General features: G+C 57.3%; 1 protein-coding gene across 3 annotated transcripts; it reads right to left on the bottom strand.

The window, feature by feature from the left end:
• Positions 1-1296: 1296 nt before the first annotated feature.
• On the bottom strand, positions 1297-23870 carry ZMYM3 (zinc finger MYM-type containing 3). Of its 3 annotated transcripts, none has more exons than XM_081964199.1 (25): positions 23695-23870; positions 18357-19238; positions 17771-17814; positions 17490-17562; positions 16184-16475; positions 15823-16000; positions 15463-15675; positions 15093-15243; positions 14805-14920; positions 13480-13566; positions 13178-13328; positions 12704-12876; positions 11630-11795; positions 9109-9167; positions 8780-8939; positions 8460-8572; positions 8203-8377; positions 7568-7714; positions 7368-7471; positions 5417-5585; positions 5158-5309; positions 3293-3407; positions 2507-2761; positions 2307-2424; positions 1297-2169 (listed from the first exon to the last, which is right to left on the bottom strand). In XM_081964199.1, exons 2-25 carry the CDS (start codon positions 19219-19221, stop codon positions 1968-1970), a joined length of 4278 nt encoding a protein of 1425 aa, XP_081820325.1. In that variant the 5' UTR covers positions 19222-19238; positions 23695-23870; the 3' UTR covers positions 1297-1967. The 3 variants fall into 3 exon arrangements, with proteins under 3 accessions (XP_081820325.1, XP_081820324.1, XP_081820326.1); XM_081964198.1 differs by lacking the exon at positions 23695-23870 and adding an exon at positions 23187-23350; XM_081964200.1 differs by lacking the exons at positions 11630-11795; positions 12704-12876; positions 23695-23870 and adding an exon at positions 23187-23346.
• Positions 23871-25644: the final 1774 nt, after the last annotated feature.

Raw genomic sequence — 25644 nt, 5'->3', positions numbered from 1 at the left:
TCCTGGCCGGCCACCGTTTGCTGAAAAGTACGTCCAGAGGTGGGAGGAATCTCCCCTTCCCATCCCCAGTCTGGATCCAGCCAAAGAACTCCTGCCAGGAGCCTAAGCAGAAGAGGGGGAGAGGGGGCTGAGGAAAGAGGTGGCAGCTGGCAGGACCCTTAGCCAGTTGGGAGGGGGGGAGGCAAGCTGGCTTATTCCCGGTGTCCCCGGCCTACCAGCCGAAGGAGAGGCCGAGGGTTTTGCGGAGATGGGGCACGAGGGGCACGGAGGCAGATCCACCGGGCTTCCCTTTTGTTGTGGGGCTGGTAGCTAAAGGCAAGCCGTCTCCTCCCCCTGTAGGAGAGGAATAAGGCACCGGGCGCAATAAAGGCGGAGGAAACCCTGCAATGAGAAAGGCAGCCAGGCAAAGCTCGGAGGGCACCCAACTGGCACCGCTGGATGAGGGAAGGGCAGGGTCTCAGAGCCCCCACTGGGGCAATGGGCGCTTGAAGGGCTCAGTCGAAATGGGGCAGTCGGGGCAGTTGAGCGCTCCGGGAGGGAAGGGGGTCTGGGATGGATCCTCTGGACTCAGACAAGTGGGTGGGCTGGCAGCTTTCCCCGCTCCAGAGACTGTCAGCTCCTTGTTGGGCTGCGCCCTGGCCTGAGACTGTCTTCCCTCCCTTCTTGCCGAACCTTTGAGCGCCTCCTTGTCCCACATTCAGGCATGAACAGCTGGAATTTCCATCCAGGGCAGAAATCCCACCTGTTCCGCAGCCACTGCCAGGTGAGGCACAAGGGGCCTCTCCCACAAACACAACGCCCGGGCTGAGGCCTCCGCCCAGGCTCCCTTCTCTTCAGCTGGGGCCTGAAAGCAGATCGCCTTTTCTTGCTGTGTTCCAGCTGTCCTTCCCGCTCGACACATGGCCCGGAGGCAGCTGGAACGCCTGCCTAGAGCTGTGCCCCCCCACACACCCCTGGCGCCTTGGGGGATGGGGGGGTGGGTAATTCCTAGCTTGCACAGACCATGAAGTCCACTGTAGAGCGCGAAGTTGGCCAAAGTCTGTCTCTGGATCTGTCCACAGCAGCAGCTCCCCAGACGCTGCCGTGAGCTACCGCCCCCTAATGGCCGAAGGGTGAAAAAACACACAGGAGACGGTCACCCAAGATTGTTTCTCCGGTAGGTGAGAAAGAGAAACCGGGGGGGGGGGGGGGAAGGGAGGGGCTGGCTCCCCACTGGTCTGGAGGCCCTCCCGGCTGATCTCTGGGGCCGCAGCGCCAAGTTTCGTCCCCCTCTCACCAGAAAGAGCCAAAGCCAGAGAGCTTTTTCTTCCTTTATTTGAAATGAATGGTTTCCAGAGAGGCGCAGGGGGGTGGGAGCCGGGGGCCGGGACTGAACGTCCAGTATATCACAACGCGACAACGAGGCCCACAACTGGCTCACTGGAGACACGGACACTGCAGGGCTGGGCCAGGACAATTTATATACAGGCTCAACAAACGGCACCACCACCAGCCATAGCTCAGAGTTCAACGCCACACACAGAGACAGGGAGGGGGGGACCCGGGTGCGAGGCGGCCTCTGAGCCCCTGGAGGAAGAGCAGCAGGCCGGGCTCAGATGTTGGTGGAAGGGCAGGAGGCATACAAGAGAATGGGCCCTCGGGAGCCACCCTCCCTCCCTCCTTTCCCTCCAGGAAAGGGATCTCGATCCAACCCCGAAGTCCAGAAGCCACCTGCGCCCCCTTCCCTGCCAGTCTGGAGAAAGAGACCAGGTGACGAGGCCAGCCAAGCAGGGACCCCCGAGAAGCGTGGGGAGGGCGGAGGTACCAGGGGCCAATTCGCCAGGGTGGAAGAGGCGGCGGCCAAGTCCTTTGTGCCTGTCCACCCAGAAAGGAGAGGGCTGACGGGTGAGCTGCCCCCGGTCCCTGTAGCCGGGGATGGGGGGAGCAGCACCGGAGCCCACCTTCTCTCACAGCGAGGGCCACCCGGGTCAGTCCATGTCGTCATCCAGGCCTCCCACCCCACGGCTGTGCTCCTCGTAGATCTCACGCACGGCCAGGATACGGTTCAGCATGCTCTCCAGCATGCTCTTGTCCATGGGGATGACCGAGTACCAGAGCGGGGACTCCGCGATGCAGGAGCGCTCCGGCTGCAGGTAGAAGACGTCGTTGCGGCTGCGGAGGCTCTCGGGGCTGCAGGCCGGAGGGGGAGAGAGGGGAGCATCAGAGGAGGGGAGGGGAGCCCTGGGTGGGCAGCCGGAGGGACCTACACCCCTCGGGCTCCTCCTGGCCTGCCCTGGAAAAGCGGCACCCTCCCGCTCCCATCTCACCATTTGGAGAGATAGAACTCGTAGAACTTGACCGGGCAGCGCAAGGGGTTCAGGCGGTTTTCCCGCTGCTCCAAGACCGGCGCCTCCTCCTCTCTCCTCCGTTTGCCCAGGCTGCTCTCTGCGTGGAAGGGGCAACAGAGGTTGAGTGGGGCTGGGCGGGGTGGGAGAACACGGGTGGGAGCACAAGGCGTTGTCCTTACCTCGGCCCTTCCGGTGCCGCACGGGCGCGTAGTAACGGATGCTCACGACTTTGGCCGAGCCCCGCGGCATGGTGCACTTGCGCGACTGCCGCACCACGTTGGTGAAGGAGAGCTGCATGTGCTCCTCAGCCGTCTGCAGCCCGAAGTATTTGGTGTTGAAGAACATGAGGGTGTTGAGCAGCACAAACGGGGAGTAGACGCCCAGCTGCTTGCAGTCCCAGAGGTGCTCCTCTTCCACGCGGGAGAAGACTGTGCCTGCAAAGGTGCAGGACGCAGCCAGCTGTGAGGGTGGGCAGGGGGCCTGGGGGTCAAAACTAGACTGGCGGGGGGGACCTGGGCTCCAGAGATCCTTGAGGGGCGTGGTACCCCTGACACAGCTGAATTTTGAGGTCCCAGGAAGGGGCTTCCGGCGTTCCTGCCTATGCTGCTAGTGCTGGGAATCCCATTCCCATCATCCTAAGCCTTTGGAGCCTCCCAAGTGTTTCTACGGGTTCCCCCCGTGATCCGAGCCAGACTGGCAGTGTTTCGGTCCCGGAACAGCACTGGGGAACTTAGCAGGAGGTCAGAAGGAGCCAACTTTGGACACACCATGGTGCTCAATGCCCTCCCCCCTCTCACACCGGAAGTCTTCACACACCCCTCCCCCCCAGGCTGCCTTATCTGAGGATGCAGCCGAAACACTCATGGATTCAGGCCTGCAGGGAGACCTGGCCAACCCCAGCCTAGGAGGCCATCCCCTGCCTTTCCAAGAGGGCCCCCACCCCAACACCCCCAGCAGGCACTCACTATTGGGAAGGACCGAGGGCTGCCAGCCGCTCAGCATCTTGTTCAGCTCTTGCACAAAAGTCAGGTAATAGAGGTCGGTGAAGATGTTGACCATACGGTTGTTCTCCAACAGGTACTGCAAAGGCCGAAGGTCACAAGGTCAAAGAGAATACCTCCCCATCTGCCTCTCACGTGGCCCTCCTCCAGGGGGTCTCCTCCTCTCTGGGGTCCCCCCCCCCCAAAGGTGTTGTGAGGGCTGCTGTCTGCGAGCTTCTCACACAGAAGTAGTGGCTGCTTTTCTTACCCCACAGAAAGGCAAAATATGCCCCCCCCCCGCCATGCCCTGCCCCCCAGGGAAGAGGCCATCTACAGCCGGCAGGAAAGCCTTATCCATGGCAGCGGTGTTAAGGTGGATGGAAGAATGGATTGCATTGAGAAATACAATATTATTGACACTGGAAGGACACGACTTGCAATTGAGTTCGCCTGCCTTTTTATGGTATGGGGAAAATAAGATACATGGGTCCTTTCAAAGAACATGATATAAGAAATGCTTTACTGTTTATTTGGGAGAAAGTTAGAGAACAGCGTTACTTAAAGATACCAGTCTGGCTTTCAATAATGGAAGCGTTCATACATCCAAATATTATGTATAGGGGAAATACTGTGATATATAAAAGATATCCTGATTGAAAAAGGGGAGCTTAAAACTAAACAAGATCTAGAAAAAACCAGGGATCAATATGGATTGGTCTACACAATTGCAAATACAATCTAGGTATGAAAAGGATGCTAAATTATATGGTTTTTATATGGAATTGATAGGATTCGATATTAACAGGAACAGAAGAGAGGATGATGAAATAAACCTGTATAGCTATCTACTGAGTATTAAATTAGAAGAAGAACATGTGAAAGAAACAATGATAGTTTGGGCTAAAAACTTTGGTTATACGATAGAACTAGTTAAATGGGATAGAAATTATAAATTAACAATGTCAGCTGCATATAAAGATAATTTGTACAAGATATTTTATAGATGCCATTGGCCACCGGCAAGACTGGCGAAAATCAGCTAAATTTTGGAAATGCTACCAGACACTGGACCAGAAGCAAAAAAAATATTGGACTAAAATACATACATGGCTGGAAAAGATGATATACCAACATATTGACTTAAAACCTGAAATATTTTTGCTGGGGATTTTACCAGAAAATTATACTAAAGAAAATGTAAATTTGATTATTCACGTTATAACAAGCAGCTAGGATTGTATTTGCACAAAATTGGAAAAGCGAAGAGATCCCTACAGGGGAAAATGTGATTAGGGAAATATTTAGAATGTGCAGAAATGAACAGACTGACTGGCTATCCAAGAGAAAGAACAAAACTGATTATTATACAATTGGGGAATCTTTTTTTCCGGTGGTTAGAGAATAGACATAAGAATTAACAGTAGAAGAAGTTATCTAAAGTATAGAAAATATATTAATAGTCAATATAACTCATGGAGTTAAACTAATTACAATGGGATTGTTATAATATTAGATACTTAAGGTATTGGAAATTAAGCTAAGATGAGATTAAAGAATGAATAAGATTGCATATTTGAATGTTGGCACAGAATATTTATACCCAAATGGCACACTGGCTAATGAAAAATGAATTGTGTGTATGTATGTGTTTGTGTGTGTGTATATATAATGTTGCGTTTGTGCTGATAAATAAATGACTGATAAATATATTTGGGCATACCAGGGGTTGTAACTCAATACATATATATATATATAAAGGAAAGCCTTATCCATGGAGAGCATCTATGGAGGTCTCCCTCACCGACTGTGCCCTTCCCCCTGCAAGGGGCTTGGCTGACACGGGGCCTCACCTGTTGGATCCCCAAGCACAGGTAATAGATGCTGTCTGGCTCGTAGCGCTCCCCGTTGGGCCGGGTGATCTCCTTGACGAACTGCGCCAGGCCGTAGTTCAGCTCGGCCGCCGTGCAGGCTAGGATATCCTCCTTGATCCGCATGGGCTTGGCTGCGGGCGGCAACAGGGCAGGCTTAGAAGTGGGAGCGGGCAGGGTCCCCCCCCGGGGTGGGCAGCTCACCCTGCTCCTCCCCCCTATCCACACGTCCCGGACTTACGGCCAAAGCGCAGCTCGTCGCCCTTGCTGGTTTCAGCCCCCACGTACTTGGCCTGCACCCAGCTCTTCCAGGCGTTGACCCCGTAGGAGGAGTTGAGGACTGAGCCGCTGGGTTGGCTGCTTACGGAGTCCCTGGAGCAGCTCTCGGACAACACCAGGCGCTTCTGGCCCTGTGGGGCAGGGTTGAGGGAGGGGGGGGCAAGTGGTGGGGGCAGGGGGGGGGGGCTTCTGGTGAAATCAGCATCTGCCAGGCAGATGGGGAGAAGCCCAGGTCCTCCCCCTGCAACCGGCGGCCAAATAGCTTCCCGCTTCGTACTGAGTGAGAAGACTTTTCTTCTCCAGGTATTGTTTACTCAGAGGAGCAAAACCTTAGTGCAATACAGCCCCCGCCTGCCCCCTCCCCCCCGCAGAAGATTCTCCCTGGGGAGACAGGATAGGGGGAAGAGGGTGGGGGGGGGGATAGCTTGCTTCACAGGATTCTCACGTTTGTCTTTTTTTTTTAAAGCTTAGGTGAATTTTTGTTCATAGCATATTTTGAGAGGGCCTCGTGGCGACATTAGCAAACTACTTTTCATTTATCAGAAAGCAAAAGAAGAAGAAAAAAATTCCTTCCACTAAAAAGAATCTCGGCTCCTTTCTAAAACCTGCGTAGAAAGTGAGACTTCTGGGTCCTCCGGTAGCCAAGAGCTCCCGATGGGAGGTTAATGCATTTAATATTTGTTTTTTTAAAACAAATAAGGGTGAATATGGGTTATATTTATTGTATTGCATATTGATAAACTGCCATTCAAGTAAAGTATATCCTGTTTGGCCTGTGGGGCCTGACTTGATACACCTAGTATTTACATATATCTGTCTGTCTGTCTGCTATATACTTGCGTATATTTATATACTATAATGTACCGTATTTTTCGGAGAATAAGACGCACCTTTTTCCCTCAAAAAAGAGGCTGAAAATCTGGGGGCGTCTTATACACTGACTGCAACTTTTTTTGCCTCCCAAGGCCCCGCCCCCTCACCAAAATGGCCGTGCATAGCCTTGAGGAGGCTTTCAGAGTGCTCCTGGGGGCTGGGGAGGGCAGAAATGGGTGAAAAACGGGCCGGTTTTTGCTCAATTTCCCCCCCCCCCCAAGCCCTCAGGAGTACTCTATAAGCCTCCTAAAGGCTATGCATGCAATTATTTTGACAAAAAACAGGCCGTTTTTTGCTCGTTTTTTTGGGGGGGCACCCCATCAGGAGCACCCTATAAGCCCCTTAAAGGCTATTCACGCCTTTTTTTGGGAAAACAACGGGCCCATTTTTGCAAAAAATGGGTGGTTTTGGGGAGGTTTGCAGAGTGCAAAAACTTTTTTAAAAAAGATTTTCCTCTTCAAAACCTTGGTGCGTCTTATAACCCAAAAATACGGTATATATTGATATACTTTATAGTATATAAATATATACTATTTATATACTTGGATGTAGAATGTTGAATTACAGTAATCGTTTTATCTTGAAACATTGTCATGTTCAGCCTTAGAGAGCCTTTCTGGCTCTGGCATTACAAGGTCCTTACAATACAATAGCAGATTTGAAAGGGACCTTAGAGGTCTTCTAGTCCAACCCCCATGCCTAGGCAGGAAACCTTATACTGTTTCAGACAAATGGCTATCTAACATCTTCTTAAAGACTTCCAGTGTTGGGGCATTCACAACTTCTGGAGGCAACTTCTGTTCCACGGATTAATTCAGGAAGTTTCCCCTCAGTTCTAAGTTGCTTCTCTCCTTGATTAGTTTCCACCCATTGCTTCTTGTGCTTTGGAGAATAGTTTGACTCCCTCTTCTTTGTGGCAAACTTGAGATACTGGAAGACTGCTATCATGTCTCCCCTAGTCCTTCTTTTCATTAAACTAGCCATGCCCAGTTCCTTCTCGGGGGAGGAGGGGGGGGAACGACACCCCAGGAGGGACCCACCTTGCGAATCGCGCGAGGCAAGTCAGAGTCTGTAGCGACGTCCTCGGGGGCCACCAGGCTGCAGTCGAAGAGGAAGTCCACGCTGGGATTGATGTCCAAGGGGTCTGTGGGGGAACACAGGAGCCGCTGGAGCCCAGGCCCTCCTCCTTGGCGGGTGGGGAAGCCCTCTGCCCTCCACCCGCCCCTGGCGCTGCCCTCACTTTTAGGGAAGTCGGCCTCCAGGTCCTGCCCCGGCTCATCCAGGACGTTGGCCATCTTGACCGCCATGGCCAGGACGTCATCCCTGGCCGGCCCAAAGAGGTCGCAATCCTCCAGGAGACCCTCGGCACTTTGGTTGCTCACCAGATCTATGAAGACAGGGGTGGGGGGAGTGTCAGGCCTGAGCTCCTTCGTGCGACCCCTGCAAGCATCGGGGTCGATTTGGGCCTTTGGGCTCTGAAGAGCACAGGATGATGGTCGATGGAGGGCGGGGGGGGAGGAGCTGAGGCCTTTCTTTCCCAACTACTCCCCTCCACTCCCCACCCCAGCCTTCTTCTCCCTAAGAAGATCCAGGATGCATAGAGAAGGGGGCAGGAAGGCCCAGGATGAGGGTTCCCCCCCCCCTTACTTTTGCCTGCCTTTGTCCACCACTCGCTGGCTGCCCCCAGCGGCCTCCACAGCCGCCAAGGCTTCTTGAGTCCAGAGAGCCCCTCTCCGCCTCTCGCCTGGCTGCAGATGCCCCCAGAGGCTGCTCTCAGGTGGAGCCCAGGAGGGGTTCCTGGCAGAGCGACCCAGTTTTGCCCGCGTGCCCCTCCCCAGTGGCAGGTCAGCCCCCCCCCCCCCCCGCAGAACTCACCACACAAGTCAGAGGAGGCTTTGTCCAGCTCTTCGGCCTCGGCGATCATCTCCGCCATGGCCAGGATGTCAGCTTCCAGAGGGTTGGAAGGGATCTTCACCTTGAGCTCCTCAATGGTCTCCACAATCTTCTCTGTGCTCTCCAGGGTGGTGGGCAGAAACATTGGCACAGGGACCTGGGAGGAGAGGCAGGTCAGGGCCAGGCAGGGCAGGGCGGAAGGCAGGCGGGGGCTCCGGAAGGAGGAGGTGGTAACTCACAGGGACTGGCATGGAGAAAGGCACCGGGACTTTCTGGCAGTACATGTTCATGGGCACGGGCACGAAGACTGGCACCGGGATGGGCAGCACAATCATTTGAGGCTTCCAGTCGTCTGTCAGGAAGGAAGGAAACGGTTGGCAGGTCTTCACCCACCTGCCCGCCCCCCCCCCACACCTCCTATCCTGGGACCAGGCAAGGCCTCCCTCCCCCCTTCTCTCAAAGCCACGCGGGAGAGCTCAACCCACTCCCCAGCCAGGAGCTCTGGGGCCAGGAGGACCGGCCCCTGGGATGAAGGAAGTGGGGGGGGGAGGGGGCTCACCTGTCTGGCAGCCCTTGGACTTCATCTCGGTCTTGCAGGAAATCCCTCGGTTCTGCATGAGCGGCTTGCACATGGCGGCCTTGTTCTTCCGGGGGGTGACCGGCTGAGGGGGCTGGGGGGCAGCTGACGTTGGCGAGGTGGGGGCGGCCTTGGCAGGTTCCTGCAGAGATCCAGACAGGGCAGGGCTCAGCGATGGCAACAAGAGCCCTTCTCCGGCAGTCTCCCCCTGCCCGCACAGCACAGAAGCCGGCCTCTCCACCCAGGCTGCACAGGGCCTCCTGAGCCCCACAGGAGCCACCACCACCACCACTCCCAGCCCCGAGACTCACCGCGCTGGGCTCTGCTTTCTGGGCAGCGGCAGAGGGCTGCTTGGGCTCCGGGGCCTGACCTGTGCAGAGAGAGAGTTTCCGGGCTGAGGGCTGCAGCTTCCTCCACACCTGCCCTGTCCGGAAGTTCAGCGAGCGCAAGGTTGGCCCAGGCGCTCGTTCATTCAGGTGCATGGCCCTCCTCACCCGGGGGGGGAGCAGGAAGAGAAGCCGCCAACGTCCTCATCAAGGAACAGGCCAGTGCCCGGGAGACACGGGTCTAAGTCTCGCCGGGGGTATGAACGCACAACTGGGGGAGAACGTCCCCCACCCCCACTAGAGGAAAACGCTGGAATGCGGCCCTCGGATGGAGTCCGGAGCTACCCAGGGATCACTTAGGCAGGAAAAGACAGGCCTTCTTCCAACCCATTGGAAGGTCGGCAGCTGCACAAACCAAGGCCCGAGAAGACTTTATGCCTCTGCCCCACGGGAGGCCAGCTCTCCATCCCTGGGCCCTCCTGGAGGAGCATTTCTACTAACCTGTCACAAAGCCAACCCAGCAAAGCTGGCATTCACACTGGAACGTTCCTTTGGGCATTCAAAAACTAATTCCTAGCCTTAGGACAAAGAAACGTCACTAGGGAGGCATAAACTTTTAGGTAAGACATAGACCCATCCTGCCATTCGGCTATAAATAGCTCACTTTCTTATGGGAAGGGGGACACGGCAGCCCTTCCTAATTTGGGCAGCCCCCAGAGGTCTGGACTTCAACTCCCAACATTCCTTAGCCAGCACGGCCAGTTCTGAGAATTGTGGGTGGTAAAAATCCATACACCTGGGATGGGGATGGGACAGCCCTGGGGGGGGAGGAGTTGGTGGGAGAAGTCACAAGAGTTAGCTTTGAGTATATGAAAGGATGCCCCCCTCCTTAAAAGGCTGTGAGTAGCTGTCAATCAATATCCTTAGTAATAATAATAATAATAATAATATAATAATTATTATATAATAAGTATTATTACTGCTAGAAGCCCCCAACCCTTGCAAGAGGCCTTTCTCCTAGAAGAGATGGGAGGTCAGGTTTCAGCTCCCCTCCCACACCCCAGGATGCAAGAGAGAACCCAGCTCCGAAGTGCATGGACAGCTGCCAAACCTCCTTTCCTCCGTCCCATCGGATGGCATCCTCAAACGGATGGACTAGGACGGAGGGTCCGTTTCATAGGACGAGCAGAGGAAGGAACTGATGGCCACTTAATTTTACCAGCTGAAAATAATAGTTTCCCAACATTGCAAAGTGTTACGCATGTTAAATGGCTGTGGATAAACAGGGCCTTGTCAAAGAGCTACTTTAGAAAAGATTACAAATAAAGTTAACATTAAAAAACACCAGGGGCAAGGACCACAATTCATCAAAATCAGATGGGTTTTATATTGTATCTCCGTTACAACAGACCTTCTGTCAATACCATTTAGAGATCTGGTAAAGGTATATTATGCCTCTCTCTACTTTCGACCCTTTTTAACTTCGTGTACGGTTTTTCTCTCTCTCTCTCGTCTATTAATGCCACTCAGTTCCTTGAGAATGTTCATTAACTACAGTTCAATAAATGAAAGTTTTTTAAAAAAACAATAATTAGGTGAACAGCGAAGTAGGGAGAAAGGGGCTTGATGATCACAGGAACACCCAATGCCTTAAAGGTGACAACCAGCACCTACCGGGAAGCGAAATGGCAAGTAGGGGGGGGTTGTCACCCAGATGGCCCCATCCCTGCCCAGACCGCTACTGTAGAGAGTAAGAAAAATGACCTGGATGGAGATAATCGACAAGCTCAGGAAAGGAGGGGCAAAATATATTTTAGGTCCACAGCAGACAGATAATATTTGGAAGAGGCTCAGACACCTCTCTACTTCATTGGACTGCGAGGAGGAGGAGGGAGGAGGTGGTAGAACATAACCAGACGTGCAAGAATCCGTTATAGAGCCAACCTCAATGAAAGTACTTTTAGTTTTCCTCTGGAGTTGATGTTTTGGTGTGGTCTACCCAGACGCTTCGAAATGCTTTCTCAGAGCGAGTGAAACCAAGCCAATGGGATTAAATAAGCACCGTGGAAAACCCAGGAATGGCCACAGCGGGCACATCAAATGCACCATGGAAAAGCCCTCCCAGCCTCGGTGGTCCCCATCCCAACGCCCCCAAGTGTAAACCAGTCCTGAGCAAAGGAGGACAACAGGTCCGCCGCCCACCCTCACCCCTCCCCACCTGGTCCACAGATCCATTTGGCTGTCTCTTCCTCCCTAGAGACAGTTTGCCCCACAGCCTATTTGATGTGGGGCTACCTTGGGCCGCACTACTCCCGGCTGGCCCGGCGTGTCAGAACCAGAGAGGTGAGCGAGAAAGGGAAGCCCCCCCCTTCCCCTTACCCCCACCCTCATGGTGGAGTTCCAGCCCACGACCCACCCGCCACGGGGCCAGTGCAGGATCCTTCCTTAGCCCCCTTTCCACTCATGCGCTTCCAAGTCTTGGCTGGCCGAAGCACCGGCTACTCACTGTTCAGCAGACTCTCAGGCCCTTTCTGGGTGTCCAGGTTGGGCTGATTCTGTTGGTTGTAAAACCTCAACAGGCACTGTTGGTTGCAGAAATGCTTGATTTGACCTCGCCAGTGAATCGTTTCCAACAGCTTCCCCTGCCGCTTGCAAGCGTGGCACCGAGCTGCCTACGGGGCACCAGAGTGGGAGAGGGAGAGTTAGGCCAACCCAGCTGGGCCAGGAATCTCATCCTCACTGCAGCTTCCCACCTCCCCACCTGTCCTATATAAAACCAAACTTTCATTGACCTGTTGAGACCCTGGGCTGGGCTGAGATACTAGCTGGGCCCAGGTCCTCCGGGGGGCTTCCGGGGCTAGGCTGCCACACTTCTGCCCGTGGCCACCGGCCACACCAGCACAGATGTGGCCAGGCAGCAGCCCAGCGAAGAGCAGAGCGAGGAGAGGGTGTGTGTGTCACATCTACCAGCTCTGGCTTAGGCGGCACAGAAGGCCCACCGAAGGGGGAGACTGAAAGGGCCGAACGCTGCCTTAAGCAGCTGGGAAAGAACACCCCCGTGAGGGAAGACGACCTAAATCTCTGTCCCCTGGGGCAATTCTGAGGGCCACGGAAGAGCACCAGCAAGCGAGCCACACGTGGCTCCTGGCTTTTGCGCTCTAAACGGGAACCGGGGAGCAGCTGCTGACGGTCGTCCCCCAAAGGGCGGAGAGGGGGGGACCTTTGAAGCCGGCTCTGGCCCACCTCCGAAGAGAGCGGGGGGGTTTGCGACCTGGAGAATGGCATTCAGCTGCCTCCCCTCGCTCTGGAAAGCCCAAGGCAGGGTCCCTCTCCCCACCCACCCCTGGGAGGGCACTCCTTAAACCACTTTCTGGACAGAGAGCTCGGCCTCTTGGTAGCCCCTTTTGCTTCTAAGGCGGCGCTTTATGGATCTACCCCCCCCTCGGTGCTCTCGGGAACGTTTCGGCCTTTTAGCGCAAAGAAGAGGCAACTCCCTTCCCCTGAACCAGGACTGTCAGGCCCCCTCCCCAAAGAAAGAAAGAAAGGAAGAGGGGGTGGGTGGGCGCAGGGCCACACTGACCTTGTAGTACCAGAGCAGGTATTTGCTTTTGCAGTCGTCGCTACAGAAGTCCCAGGTGCTGCCCTCCAGCTGCTCGGTGACCGCTCGCTGGCAGGTCTGGGAGCAATAGGTGCAGGTCACACAACAGAGGCCGAGGTTCTTGGTGAAATCCTGTTTGTAAAGAAGCACACACCCTGCGGAGAAACAACACGGATGAAAACCTCCCAGGGGGGGGCGGCCACAGGAGCCCACAGCAGGCAACCACAGAGAGACCAAGCACGAGACAGACGCACAAGCACACACACACACACACCTGACGCAGCCCTTCCTGCACTGGCCCCGGGCGGCCTAGGGGGTCCCCGTCGCTCACCTCTCCGATCCTAAGGCCGACGCGGCCTCTCGCCCCTGCCCACCGCATGCAACGACCTGCCCCGAGGAGATGGCGGCCGGGGGGACTTCTGCCCTCGGCAACGATCGAGCTCCCCGCCTGGGTACCTTCGCTGCAAAAGTTCTTCTCCACTCCCGAGAAGCGGATCTTTTCGTACAGCAGCTTCTCCTGCTTGCAGTGCTCGCACTGGGAGACCACTCCTCGCAGGCGCTTGAAGTCCTCGCAGCAGTCCCGGCAGCAGAACTGGTAGACCTTGTCCTGGCAGAGAGCGGGGGCGCCAAGCGGGCAGGCGTCAGCCGAGCTTGCCCAGGAGGCCCAGTGGGGTGTGAGCGGAGAGCTCCCCTCCCGGAGCCTCCCTGGGGCAAGGTCCCTTGCCTCCTCCCTCCCTCCCTCCGGCGGCCCCCCTCACCTGCCAATCCAGGATCTCGGGCTTCCCAGTGAAGAGGTTGTGGCAGGAATGGCAGGTCAAGTGGATCCCACCTTCTGGGCTGGAGCGCTGCATTTTGAGGGAAGGGGACAGATTCAGAAGGGGCACCAGGACCCTGCCCGCCTTGCTGTGCCCCAGGACTGCCTCCACCCCCCCAGGGTCTCCCAGCCCCTCGCCTGCTCCCTGCCCACCTCATTGCTCCATTTGTCCCTGTCTCCCCCCCACCGCCGAATCCCCCTCACCTCCTGCCCATTCCCAGTGCTCCCCTTCCCCTCCCAATCCCGTGGCACCAAGAAGGGGCCCCTCCAGCCAGCCCCCCCTGTGCTGCTGCTGCTCCTGGGAGGGGACAGGCTTTGGCCAGAGGGAATGGCAGCCCAAGACCAACTTTCTGCGAGTGAAATAAATTATGCAAATCACACAGGAGGTTAATTTCACTGATTTATTGGATAGCAGACACAAAGTCTCTTCGTCATCGGCAGAAGCAAAAACAGTTTTATTTGAGACAATGACACCCCCCCCCCCACCACACGAGAGATTCAACATCATAGATATAGAAAGATCCGTAAGCTACGAATGAGATGTGCAGCCTCGCCCCCAACCCACCCCACTCCCGGTCATTGGCTATAAGCTTCTGTGATGTCAGCGGGATCCTGAATGTCTCCACTGTGAGAAAAAGATTCAGTCACGCAATGCTGCAACGGAGAACAACGGCTGGGAGGACGAGGGGAAAGATGAACTCAGCAGAAGGGAACGAGGGAAGGAAGGAAGAAGGAAGGAAGAAGGGCATAGGCAATGGCAGAGCGTGATAGGGGAGCGCGCCAAGAACCCAGAAAGCAAGAGGGGGGTGGGGGGAACCTCACACACACAGCCTGGGAGGGGAAGCCGGGGCCCAGAGGCCCAGAAGGAGGAGGCTCTTCTCCAAGCAGCACCAGAATTTAAGAAGGCAAATCAACACACAGAACAGCGTATTCACAGACTATCCACTCTGGTGACTCAGACGCGAAGAGGGCAGGGGACGTAAGAAAGAGGGGAGCGCCAAGAGCGAGGGGACGGGGGAGGCCTCTGGGAGTCCCTACACCTTCGGAGCCCCACGGCCGTTAGCAGACACCGCCTTTCCCTAACTCAAAGCTGTCCTGGACAAACAATGAGCTAGAAGCCTTTTTCTTTCCTTTCTAAAGAAATGCGAGAGCAGAGAGACGTCAGAAGTCTGACGGGAGGCCCCAGACTGCAGCAGCCGTGCAGAGCAAGCCAGAGGGCTCCTGGGTCCGGTCCCGTCACTGTGACGGCGGAAGAGCCTCCGTATGTACCTGGAATTTGGTCCAGCAGCTGGGGCTGCAGAACTGGTACACCACCTGTTTGTTCTTGTTGTAATAGCAGGGCTCAGACAGGCTCTTCCGGCAGAAGCTGCAAGGCCGGACGGGTCCTGGGGAGGGGGGAAGGGAAGGGGACGGTGCAGGGTCAGGGCGGGCCCCAGGAGACACAGAGAGCGCGGGCAGGAGGAGTCTGCGCCGCAGGACTGGTCCTCTCTTCCCCCCAGAGGCCCAGCGCCCGCCTCCCCGCCCTGGGCGCGTGTAAGGCATCCCCCACCGCGGTACCTGTCAGTCCGGCCTGCTTGACCTTGTACGAGGTGGTGCAGCAGACGGAGCAGAAGAGGCAGAGCTTGCCGTTGTGGTCTTTGTGGGAGAGCATGTCAAAGTTCTTGCACAGCGTCTTGCACCACATGCATGGGTAGACCCGGGTGTGTTTCTGCAGAGACCCAGGGCACGGAGGGGGGGCTGCTGGGCAGGCTGGCCGGCAGCCCCCGCGTCTTCCCTCCCCTGGCCTTCTCATCAGCGCCAACCCCGAGGGGCTCCCCTGCGAGGCCACCACCTCCCAAGCGCTGGGGGAGGCGGGCAACCCCACCCCCCGGGGCCCTCCCCCAGAGAGTGAGCCTCCCCCCACCCCACCCCTTTCAGCCGCCCGTACCTTCTTGTAGCTGTTGAGGCAGGCAGGGTTGCAGAAGCGCTTCTGCTGCCCCTCGTGGAAGAGGTATTCCAAGGGGGCCCCCTTGTTGTACAGGTACAGGCCACAGCTGTCGCAGCAGTTGGTCTTCAGCCCTTTGGTGGCCCGGAATTTCGTGAAGCAGGCGTCGCTGCAAATGCGGTGCACCACGCTGCCGTTGCTCACTTCGTGCTGGATCTGATGGGGAAGCGGAGCGGTCGCAGGCCGGCCACGGACCCCCCACCCCCGGCGCCAGGGAGGGGAGTACGGGAGGTAGGGAGAGGGGAAAACTCCCACGGCAAGCCTTCCCGGGCAAGGGGGCCACAGGGTGAGGCCTTTGCTCACCTCCCCAGTCTTGTAGCAGACGCTGCACCGGACGGTGTCCGAGGTTTCGGCTGCCTGTGGAGCCGGGCGCTGCTGCTGCTGCTGCGCTTCGTAGAGCGAGAGGCAAACCGAGGTGCAGAACTCGTGGAAGGAGTTGTCAATCTGGGCCACCACCGAGTCCTTGCTGTTCCAAATCTCCCTGAAGGGAGGAAAAGCGTCGTCAGGCCAGGGGCAGAAAGGCTACCACTTCCCCCTGCCCATGGGACACGGCAAGCCAGGACCAGGAGGCTCTCCCACAGTCTGGGGGGGGGGGGGGGAGAGAAGGGGAGCAGGGAGGCCAAGGATGCGCCCCGGAGAAGGGCGGAAGCGGGGGAGCGCCTACTTTTTGCAGAAGGTGCAGCTCTTCCTGCTGAGGGGCCGCTTGGAGAAGGTGGTAAGGCAGGTGCTGGAGCAAAAGAGCTGGGGGAGGCCCTTGCGCTGGTAAGCCGTCTGGCCCTTCTGCAGTGGCGTGCGGCAGTTGGCACAGTTCATCTTGGTGATGGTCGAGCGGGCCGCCCGCTGGGCCGTCTGGTTGCGCAGGGAGAGGCGGGTGGGCCGGCGGGCGCGGAAGGGGACAAAGTCCTCGTCGTTGGGGTCATCCACCATGGCATCGGAGTCCTCATCAGAGACGGGGACTGCGAGGCGGGAGAAGAGGGAGCAAGGGCTCAGGGCTTCCCTCCCTCCTGAAATGAGGAATCCCCCAGCGCCCCAAAGATGCCACCCGAATGGCTTCGCCTGGCATCGTCCCTCCAAAATCTAAATAAAAATAGCGGCATCTTTTGATCCGGTGCGCCTCTAGTTACATATGAGGAAACCTGAGGAAAACGAGGTTTTGTTTATGTGTGGTAATTCGTGTAAATGTTTTTCTACGGGCCTCAGGCTGAAGAAAACTGCCCAATCTCGACTTCATAGTCCTTTGTGGATAAGATGGGACAACCGATTGGGGTCCAATTCAGGGGTCACCAACTTTTCAGACCTCAGGGACCACAACATTCATAATTTTAAATCCCACGGACCGCCAATATGATTTTTTAATAAAACGATTACTAGTATTTAGTAGTGCAAAATGAAAAAAATTGCAAACAATTTTTTCTGCAGACCGCCGCCAAAATTTTCTCACGGACCCCCAGCTGCTGACCCCTGGTCTCACTTGTTCTTCAAAACAACGAACGGCTTTTACCTATTGATCCAGTGGCGGGGTTTAATGGAGCTAAAATTGGTTTAATTGGTTTGTTTGTTGGGAGGTTTCTTTCTCATAAATTTCCTTTTTGTCTCTTGCTATGATTTTGTCCTTCGGTTGTTTTCTGATATATCGCAGCAATGGGAACGTTAAGCAACACCTCAGCAACTTCCAAGGATTGACTGGACCGGTAGGGGAGAGAGAAGCCCTGGACCCAAACTCTGCCCCCAGCCCCTCTCTTTGGCCGCTGCCTTCCCTTTCTCAAAGGGATGCAGCTGTGGAAGAAAAACTAGAGGGCCAGCGGAGATTTTGCCTCCAGCCTGCAGGGAAGCCTTTCTCTCCCACACAAAGCTATTCTGAGCTGGGTAGTCCAGCCTCGCCTCTTTGTCCTTACTTGTTCTATTCCCAAATTTATCTGCTGTACCATTTGGGACCCCCCCCCCCGGCCCACCTGTTCGGGTGGACTTACTGCTCTCTGAAGAGTTGACCGTTTCTGGCCGAGACACCTCTGCCCTCCTGGCTCGCTCGCTCCTCTTCTGCTCCTGGAAGACACCAAGGAATCATCCCTGCAGCCACCGGGGGCCGAGCCTCCCCATGGAAGGCGACCCCCTCCCCAGCCCGTCAGCCCGTTCAAAGGCTCTGAACTGGGAAGGGGGAAAGGCAGGCCTGGGGACTCCCAAGCCCTGATCTCAAACACAGCCAAGGCCTGAAGGAAGAGACCCATGCCCAGCTGGCTTTCGCCCACCTTACCCTTTCGACGGGGGCCTCGGCTCCCTTCGCGCCAGCGCCTTCCCCTGCAAGAGAAGATGAGAGAGACCCAATCATCCTCAAGGAGGACCCAACAGAGAACGATGCCTCACAGTCCTGGGGACAAAGCCGCACCTGGGGAGGGAGTCCCAGAGGTGCTTTTTCAAGAGGCAACTGGACTTTGAAGAGGCTTTGCTTCTCACGGATGAGACACTCCAGTCGTCTCTTGAAGAAGCACTTTTGGGGCAACCACGGACTGGATGGCCAAGAAGCTCCATAGGCTGAGACAGAGATCTTCAAACTTGGCAACTTTAAGACTTGTGGACTTCAACTCCCAGAATTCTCCTATGCTGGCTGGAGAATTCTGGGAGCTGAAGTCCACAAGTCTTAAAGTTGCCAAGTTTGGGGACCCCTAGGCTGGGAGATCAAGGAGGGAGTTTTAGAAGGGGCCCGGGATTCAGAGAAGGAAGCGGGAGGATCTCTGGATCTGCTCAGCAGAGCATGAAGGAAGATCTACTCGGCCAGCACTGGCGCACCGCAAGGCGGCAGGGAAAGAGGCCGCGGTAACCCTGGGAGAAGGCTGACCCACCTGCAAGGGATGGCGGGGCTCCCGCTTCTCGTGCTTTTGTGGCTTCGCTGGGGCCACTTTCTTTCTTGGCTGCACTCAGACTACCCTCGGCCACTTCTGGAACGGGCTGCAGGGGTGGCACAGGCTCAGGAAGGCTGTTCGGAGGGGCCCCTTCCTCCTCCTCCTCTGGGGGGGCCGAAGCGTCCAGGGCGCTCTTCTTGGCGGATTTCAACCGGGGCTTCTTCGCCAGCCGTGGGCTCGTTGTGGGGCTGCCAGGTGAGGGGATGGCTTCTTGCGAAGGGGGCACACTGCTCACCTCGACCACCTCAGGGTCCTCCTCGGCGGAGCTGTTTGGAGCACAGCCGGGCTGCTTGGCATGGCTCTCCTGCTCCATGCTTTTTTGGGGGGGGCCCTCCTCCTCCTGCAAAGCTTCGGGACTCAGGCGCTGTTCAGTTCCCAGCACAGAAGGGGCTTCGGTCCCATTTTCCGGGTCCACAGATCCAGGTGCCTTGAAGAAGCCATCGGGGTCCCCAGACTTCTCTAGCCCCTCCTGGCCCCCTCCTCTGCTCAAGCTGCCCAGAAGGCCAGGCTTCTCCAGGAGGTCCAAAGTGCTGGCCTTACCCAGGGCCAAACTATTAGACTTGTTTAGGGTGGAGAGGTCAGCGGCTTTCCCCACGCCAAACTCTAGGCTACCGTCGGACGCTGCTTGCTTAGACACCTCCCACTCCATCTCTTGGGGCTGGACAGTCGCTGCTTGTGGGATGGAGGCCGTTTGGGAGGCCAGGAGATCCTCTCCGAACTCCAGGCCCGCAGGGAGATCCCCAATTAGGGGCTTATTGTGCAGAGACAGGGGCCCCAAAGAGGCAGGAAATTCGCTGGAATCCATCCAGAGCTGCCCAACAACTGAGAATTGGGAAAAGAAAGAGGTGAGTCCTTCTTCACTGCAAATCAGCATGTGGGCACAGTAGAAAGATTCCTCCCAGGAACCTATTTCATAGAGACCCCCCTCCCCTCCTTCCTTAACGGATACCAAACCCCAATTGATCTGAACAGCCTAATGAAAACGATCCATTGCAAAAGGGCCACAGGCTGACTCATGCAGAGTGTTAACTTTGGAAAAAGCAAAGCTGGGACCAACACGCGTCAGTTGGGGGGGGGGGGGGGAAATGAAGAATATTTTGCGTTCATACCAGACGCTTAACTGAAGTATTGTGTTAACCCATTTTCTCAGGCTCCCAATGCACAGAACTGCGAACCCAACAGAACTAAAGCCAACGTTAGGGCCAACCAAGTTTAATGTGTTGCACAAATGCAGCCGTTAGATCTTGGTTTAGGATACTGTTTGAATAAGCAATAGAATTAGGCCGATGTTATAATACAATAGCAGAGTTGGAAGGGACCGTGGAGGTCTTCTAGTCCAACCCCCTGCCTAGGCAAGAAACCATATACTATTTCAGGCAAATGGCTATCCAACATCTTCTTAAAGACTTCCAGTGTGGGGCATTCACAACTTCTGGAGGCAAGTTGTTCCACTGGTTAATTGTTCTAACTGTCAGGAAATTTCTCCTAAGTTGCTTCTCTCCTTGATTAGTTTCCACCCGTTGCTTCTTGTCCTGCCCTCAGGTGCCTTGGAGAATAGCTTGGCTCCCTCTTCTTTGTGGCAACCCCTGAGATATTGGAACATTGCTATCATGTCTCCCCTAGTCCTTCTTTTCATTAAACTAGACATACCCAGTTCCTGCAACCATTCCTTGTATGTTTTAGTCTCCAGTCCCCTAATCTTCTCTGAACTCCTTCTAGATTCTCCACATCTTTTCTACATTGTGGCGACTAAAACTGAATGCAGTATTCCAAGTGTGGCCTTACCAAGGCCTTATAAAGTGGTATTAATACTTCACGTGATCTTGATTCTTTCCTTCTGTTGATGCAGCCTAGAACTGTGTTGGGTTTTTTGGCAGCTGCTGCACACGACTGGCTCCTATTTCAATGGTTGTCCACTAGGACTCCAAGATCCCTTTCACAGTTACTACTATTGAGCAAGGTACCACCTATGAGGTTCTATCAATAGCTCAGCATTAATTATATGTTTCATAAATAATACCGTGCTCACGCAATGAACACTTAACAGACTCAGTTAGTCAATGTTCTTCCCAATCCTAAACCAGCCCAGGATCTGCCTGATGACCCTCTTCCCCAACCAATGCAGAAAAGACCACCCATGCTACCTTCATCCACTGGACAAGTGGAGAGCTGTGGCCCATTTCACCCAAGAGACACAGGGGTCTGATAACTTAGCGGTGTGTGTGAATGGGCATAGCTACGTTTTGGGCTGAAAGATCTTCTTGGGCCCCACGGCCATCCAACCGAGCCTTTGCCCCTCCTTCACTTTTTAAATTGAGAGCCGAGGTTTGGTGGCCCTTTCTAACAGTTGAATGCAAAAAGCTGTAACCGTTTACGGCAGTTGTTTATTTACACCTCCGCTGTAAGCTGAAGGAGGCAGACAAGTCAATGCTACCCTCCGACCATCCAGCTCTTGCAGTTGGTAGCACTCAAAAAAGGCAAAACATTTATTGGGATAACCACGGGAGTGTTGAGCAAGCTACACAGCTACTCACAAGGGAGACTCTGCTTGCTGGTCTCCTGTGGACGGAGCCGGCCATAAGCAGCTCCAGGGCAGCTTGGGGGCCCTTCGCAGCGTCTGTTTGCCCACGATTTGCAACGTGAGAGGGAGCCTGCCTACAGGGCCAGCCTGGGCAAAGTTAGAGGTACGTGGCTTCCAGGCCTTTTTCCTTTCTCTGGTAATGAAACCTGGCAGGTTCTGTCCTTCACTGGCCAATGATTTTCATCAGGTGATGCAATACTGTGTGGGAGGGTGCCAGACCCTGGCAAGTGCCCTTAAGAACCTGCCTCGGCCCAGCCTCTGTTGGGCAAGGCAGAGCCACCCACTTAGGCCTGGGGATGCAGCAGGACCTTGATGGGGTGGCCGTCCCTCCTTGTCCCTAGAATCCATCCTGGTCTAGGGTGGGGTGAGAGAGGTTGGCTGGCATGCTTCTTCCCCCCCCTAAGTGGGCAGTTCCAATCAAGCTTGTTAGGAGGGAGAGTTTGCCCTGGGGCAACCCAACTGTGGTGCCCACAACCATCAAGGGATGTCACAGGTGGCCTTGGGGTTAGGCACTCTCACTACGCTGGCCCTATCCAGCCTCACGTTTACATCTCTATGCAGGTGAAGTAGGAGACGTTGCGGGGCTTTTACCCAGGGCCCAGAGACTGAGGGGCAGATGGAGTCTCAGCAATATGGCATCGCTATCGGTCTCTGGTCTTACATGGACAGGCATCTACTCATCCACTTGCGGCCTCATTTCTCCCGAAGGAGCAAGGGGGCAATTTGGGGAGTTCTTCTGGACGTGCGGTTCCAAAGAGAGAAGCAGATAGAGGCTATGGACAGGACAGCCAGGCCACCGGTTACTCCCTTCCCTTGACCAGGTGGTGCGGAGGACGGTGGTTTGAACTCCTGCCCTTCCCTTTCTTAGGCTACTGCAATCTGCTTTATGTGGGGCTGCCCTCGAAGGTAACTTGCAAGCGGCAGCTGCTCATTCATTGACTGGCCCCAGGCAGGCCCACCCCTCTTTTAAGGGAGCTGTGCTGCTTGTTCAGGGTTCTGCCTTAATGCAAGGGCTCCGTGGTTACTTCTAAAGCCCCTTATGGCCTCCAGGACCCTCTTCTCCCCAAGGAATCTGTCTTGTCTGCCACATGTGGACGAAGAGAGGAGGCTGCAGGTTCCGCTTCTCCCAGGGAGATCAAGAGGGGTGGATCCCTCGAGATCCAGCAGCCGCCCCCTCCCACCCTTTGGATCTCCCAGCAGCCCTGTTTGCAGAGGCCGGGAGGGGGGGGGGGTTTCATAGGAGGTTTTCTTACAGGCTGCCTTGAGTTTGACAGGCAGGCAACACACTTTTCTCTAAAATACCCCTCCCCACTTTCCGGGTCGTCGTCCCTCCCCCCGCAGATCGCCGCGTCTTCCTCCATCCAGGAGCCCCGAGCAGGTCTTGCGGGAGCTGAGCGGACTCCTGGGACCGCCCGAAGCGCCGCCTGCGATCCCCGGCAGCCCAGCACGGGACCCCCGGTTCCCCCTCCCCTCCAGGCAGGGTCCGGCTCCCCCTCCCCTCCAGGCAGGGTCCGGCCTCCCCTCCCCTAGGAACCCCCAAAACTCCACCCCGCTTGAAGCGCCCCTGGTGCCTCCTCAACAGGCTCCTGGCAGAGCAGCCCCCAGAGGGATCCCGCTGCGGGGCGGAACGGAGCGCGACCCCCACCCACCCACCCCAGACCCTTCTGGAACGGGGCGCAGAGCGTCGTGCTAAGTCACGGGCTGCTGACGGCGGCTGGCTGGAGCAGCCGCCACCGGCTGGCTGGAGCCACGCGGGACCCTCCGGGGAAGCCCCTGCGGGAGCGCTCGCAACCCCGGGCCTCCGCCATGCCCGCCCGCCCGCCTTGATGGCCCCGCGGATCAGCCCCCTCGCAGTCCTGGCGGGGCCTGCGGGACGCGCCGCTCCTCCCTTGCGGGCGGGTGGGGGAGGAGGGACCCCCCGCAGATCCGCCCCGCCGTCGTGGACCCCCCTGCAGGGTAGGCCGGTGGGAGGCGCCAGTCCGTCCAGGGAGGCCGCCCGCGCCCCCTGCAGTGCTGGCCGGTCCCGCCCCGCAGCGACGCCGCCCCGTGAGTGGGGGAAGGGCGCCCCCGCCAGTCCCTGTAGGACCCCCCGCGCGCCCCTCCCCCAGCCGTGGCCCCGCCCCTCCCTCGCCCTCCCCCCTCCCCTCACGAGGCCCCGCGCCCCCGCCCCCCGCGGCGCCCGCCTTCACCTGCCGATCCCCGGCTCCGCCGCGGAGATCGCCCCGCCGCGCCCGTCCCCGCCACAGGCGCTGCCGGAGCCCCCCACGAGCGTGCGGAGGCGGCGGCCCCTTTAAATGGAGGCGCGCTCGGAGCTCTCCGCGCGCCGCAGCCCGAGCGAGGGGGAGGTCGGGGAGGCCGCCCATTGGTCGGGGCTGAGGCAGCGCTGCGCGCCGATTGGCTGCCGGCTCCCGGGCCCTGCGCGCCGATTGGCTGCCCCCTCACCGGAGCTCGCGAGACTGGCCGCGGCAGGCCGGCGGCGCTCAAAACCCGGAGCGGAGCTGCCCGCTCGCTCGGATCGAGCGGGCAAGGCGGAAAACCCGGAACGGAAGAGCGCGGGCCGGAGTCGGGGGAAGGGCGAGCGGGGGGTGTCGAAGAGGGGCGCCCCCGCCCTCAGAACTTCCCCCTAAGTCCGGGGGGGGCGTGGGGTGAGGGGGCGCCGCCACCAGCCCTCCCCCGCCCTTCAGCCGGTGCCCTCACCTCCTCCCTCCGGGCAGGGGCTCCCTCGGCGTTCGCGGCGGGGCGGCGGCGACGAGGCAGCGAGGAGTGCGCGGCCAGGGTGGGGCGGTCGCGGGCCAACGGGGACCGCCCCCGGGACGGACGAGAGGCGCCTGGAGACCCCCGCCCCCTCCTCGCGCCGCCCCCTCCGCCCTCCGAAAGGCGAGGCGCCCCCGCCAAGCGGCAGCCCGGCTCCCCCTCCCGCGGGGCCCCTCCCGCAGAACCTGCCCCCCCCCGACCACCCAGACCCCCTCCCCACTTCCTCAATTGCCCCCAAGGGGAGGGGAGAGCAGGGGGAGGAGGAAGGGGGCAGAGGCAGCACGCCGCGTTCGGGCTGGTGCCAAAGGTCCCTCTTGCTGCAAGGCTTTCCCTTTGGGGGCCCTTGATCGCCCCCCCACACCTGGCATATGCCGATCTCAATGGGACTGGAACGCTTGGAATGCCCCTGAGGGTCCCTTCCTGAATGCCCCCCCCCATAGGAGGCAAGGGGCAACAATGAGAGAAGCCCTTGGCATAAACTCTCCCTGGCCCATTGCTGGGGAGGGTCCGAGGACCCCCTCGCTGAGAGCATCCCCTTAAGAGGGGTTTCCCAGAAGAGCCTCCCCAGTGGTGGGCAGCTGCCGGGTGACACAACCAGGGATCCCTGGGGCTCTCTCCCTGTTCCTGCGGGGGGGGGGGAGAGGGGGTTTCCGTTGGAAAGGATTCTGGGGGTCCCTGCCATGCTTTGCTCTGACACTTCAGAATCCACTCCCAAGATTCCTCAAGCTTCCAAAGAGGATTTATTTTTAAACTTATCGAATGTGCCCACCACTCTGGGGCTGTTGCCACCACTGAGGGCTCCACCCGTCTTCTTGAAGGAAGACCCCAGCGAGCAAGCCTTTATCCTGGAGCCTCTGCTGGAGCCAATGAAGCCTTCCCCATTCTGTGACATCAGATTGCATCCGTGGGCTCTGTGCGCCCGAAAGAAAGCGCCCAAGGAATTGCTCCTTGTCGCTCTTGGACGGGGGTGTTCATACACCATGAGTGCCAATCTTAGTTGGGCAGCAATGACAGGCTTGTCATCACTTGGTCACTCCCCACAGGGGCTGCAACTCTTGTTTCCCAGCCTGCATTTTTCTCTGAAAACATAGCAGTCGCAGGCCACTTTCGGTTCCGCACAGCTTGACCCGGGCTGGGGCCAACACCAGAAAGTGCCACTTCTTCCCCAGGCCAACATGCAGAGACTTTGCAGACCCGGCCCAGGCAAAGTTCTCTGCAATGCCCGGTGACATGCGTGGGCCGCTCCCTGGGGGAGAGACAGCCGTTGAGGGGCATTCCTTGGAATCAAGCTGGGGGGTGCCTCAGAAAAGGCTTTTTCTTGGTTGTCAAGAGGGCAGGGGGGGAAACCGGCTGGCCCGGCCCCCTCACTGGACTTGAGCAGAATCCTGCTCTCTGCACTGCTGGTTCCTCGCCCATTCGCCCTGGCTGGCTCTCCGAGGGGGCTCAGCAGCCTCCCCAAAGATTATGGTCTGGATGAGGCTCCCGGAGGGCCAAGCTCCCAGTGGGCAGAGCGGGGAGCCCTGCCTTTCCTGCCAGAAAGTCTGAGCTGGATGAGGAGCTGGAGAACAGCTGTTGGCTTGCGTGTGCCCATCTTGCATGGGAGCCGCTCCGTCCCAAAACCTGTCTCAGCAGTCCTCCAGCCTCCCTCCACCAATCTCGGTGCAAAAGCTACGAATGGCGTTTCTAAGATCCCAGGGTGAACAACTGTGGAGTGCACAGTTGCTGCCTCCCCCACCCCCTTATGGCCTTCCTCTCTGCCAGCCTCCTGCTGCAAGGGCCTCCAGGCACATGGCATTTCCTGCTGCTTTCCCAGGGAAGCCAGGCAGCCAGAAGCAGCTAGGAGGTAGAAGGGCAGCATCTGGTCTGGCAGCCAGGCATGCAACGTAGCTCAGG

Source organism: Natrix helvetica, assembly GCF_964273705.1.
Source record: "Natrix helvetica genome assembly, chromosome: 11".
Lineage (NCBI taxonomy): Eukaryota > Metazoa > Chordata > Lepidosauria > Squamata > Natricidae > Natrix > Natrix helvetica.
This window is presented reverse-complemented; position numbering and strand designations above follow the sequence as displayed.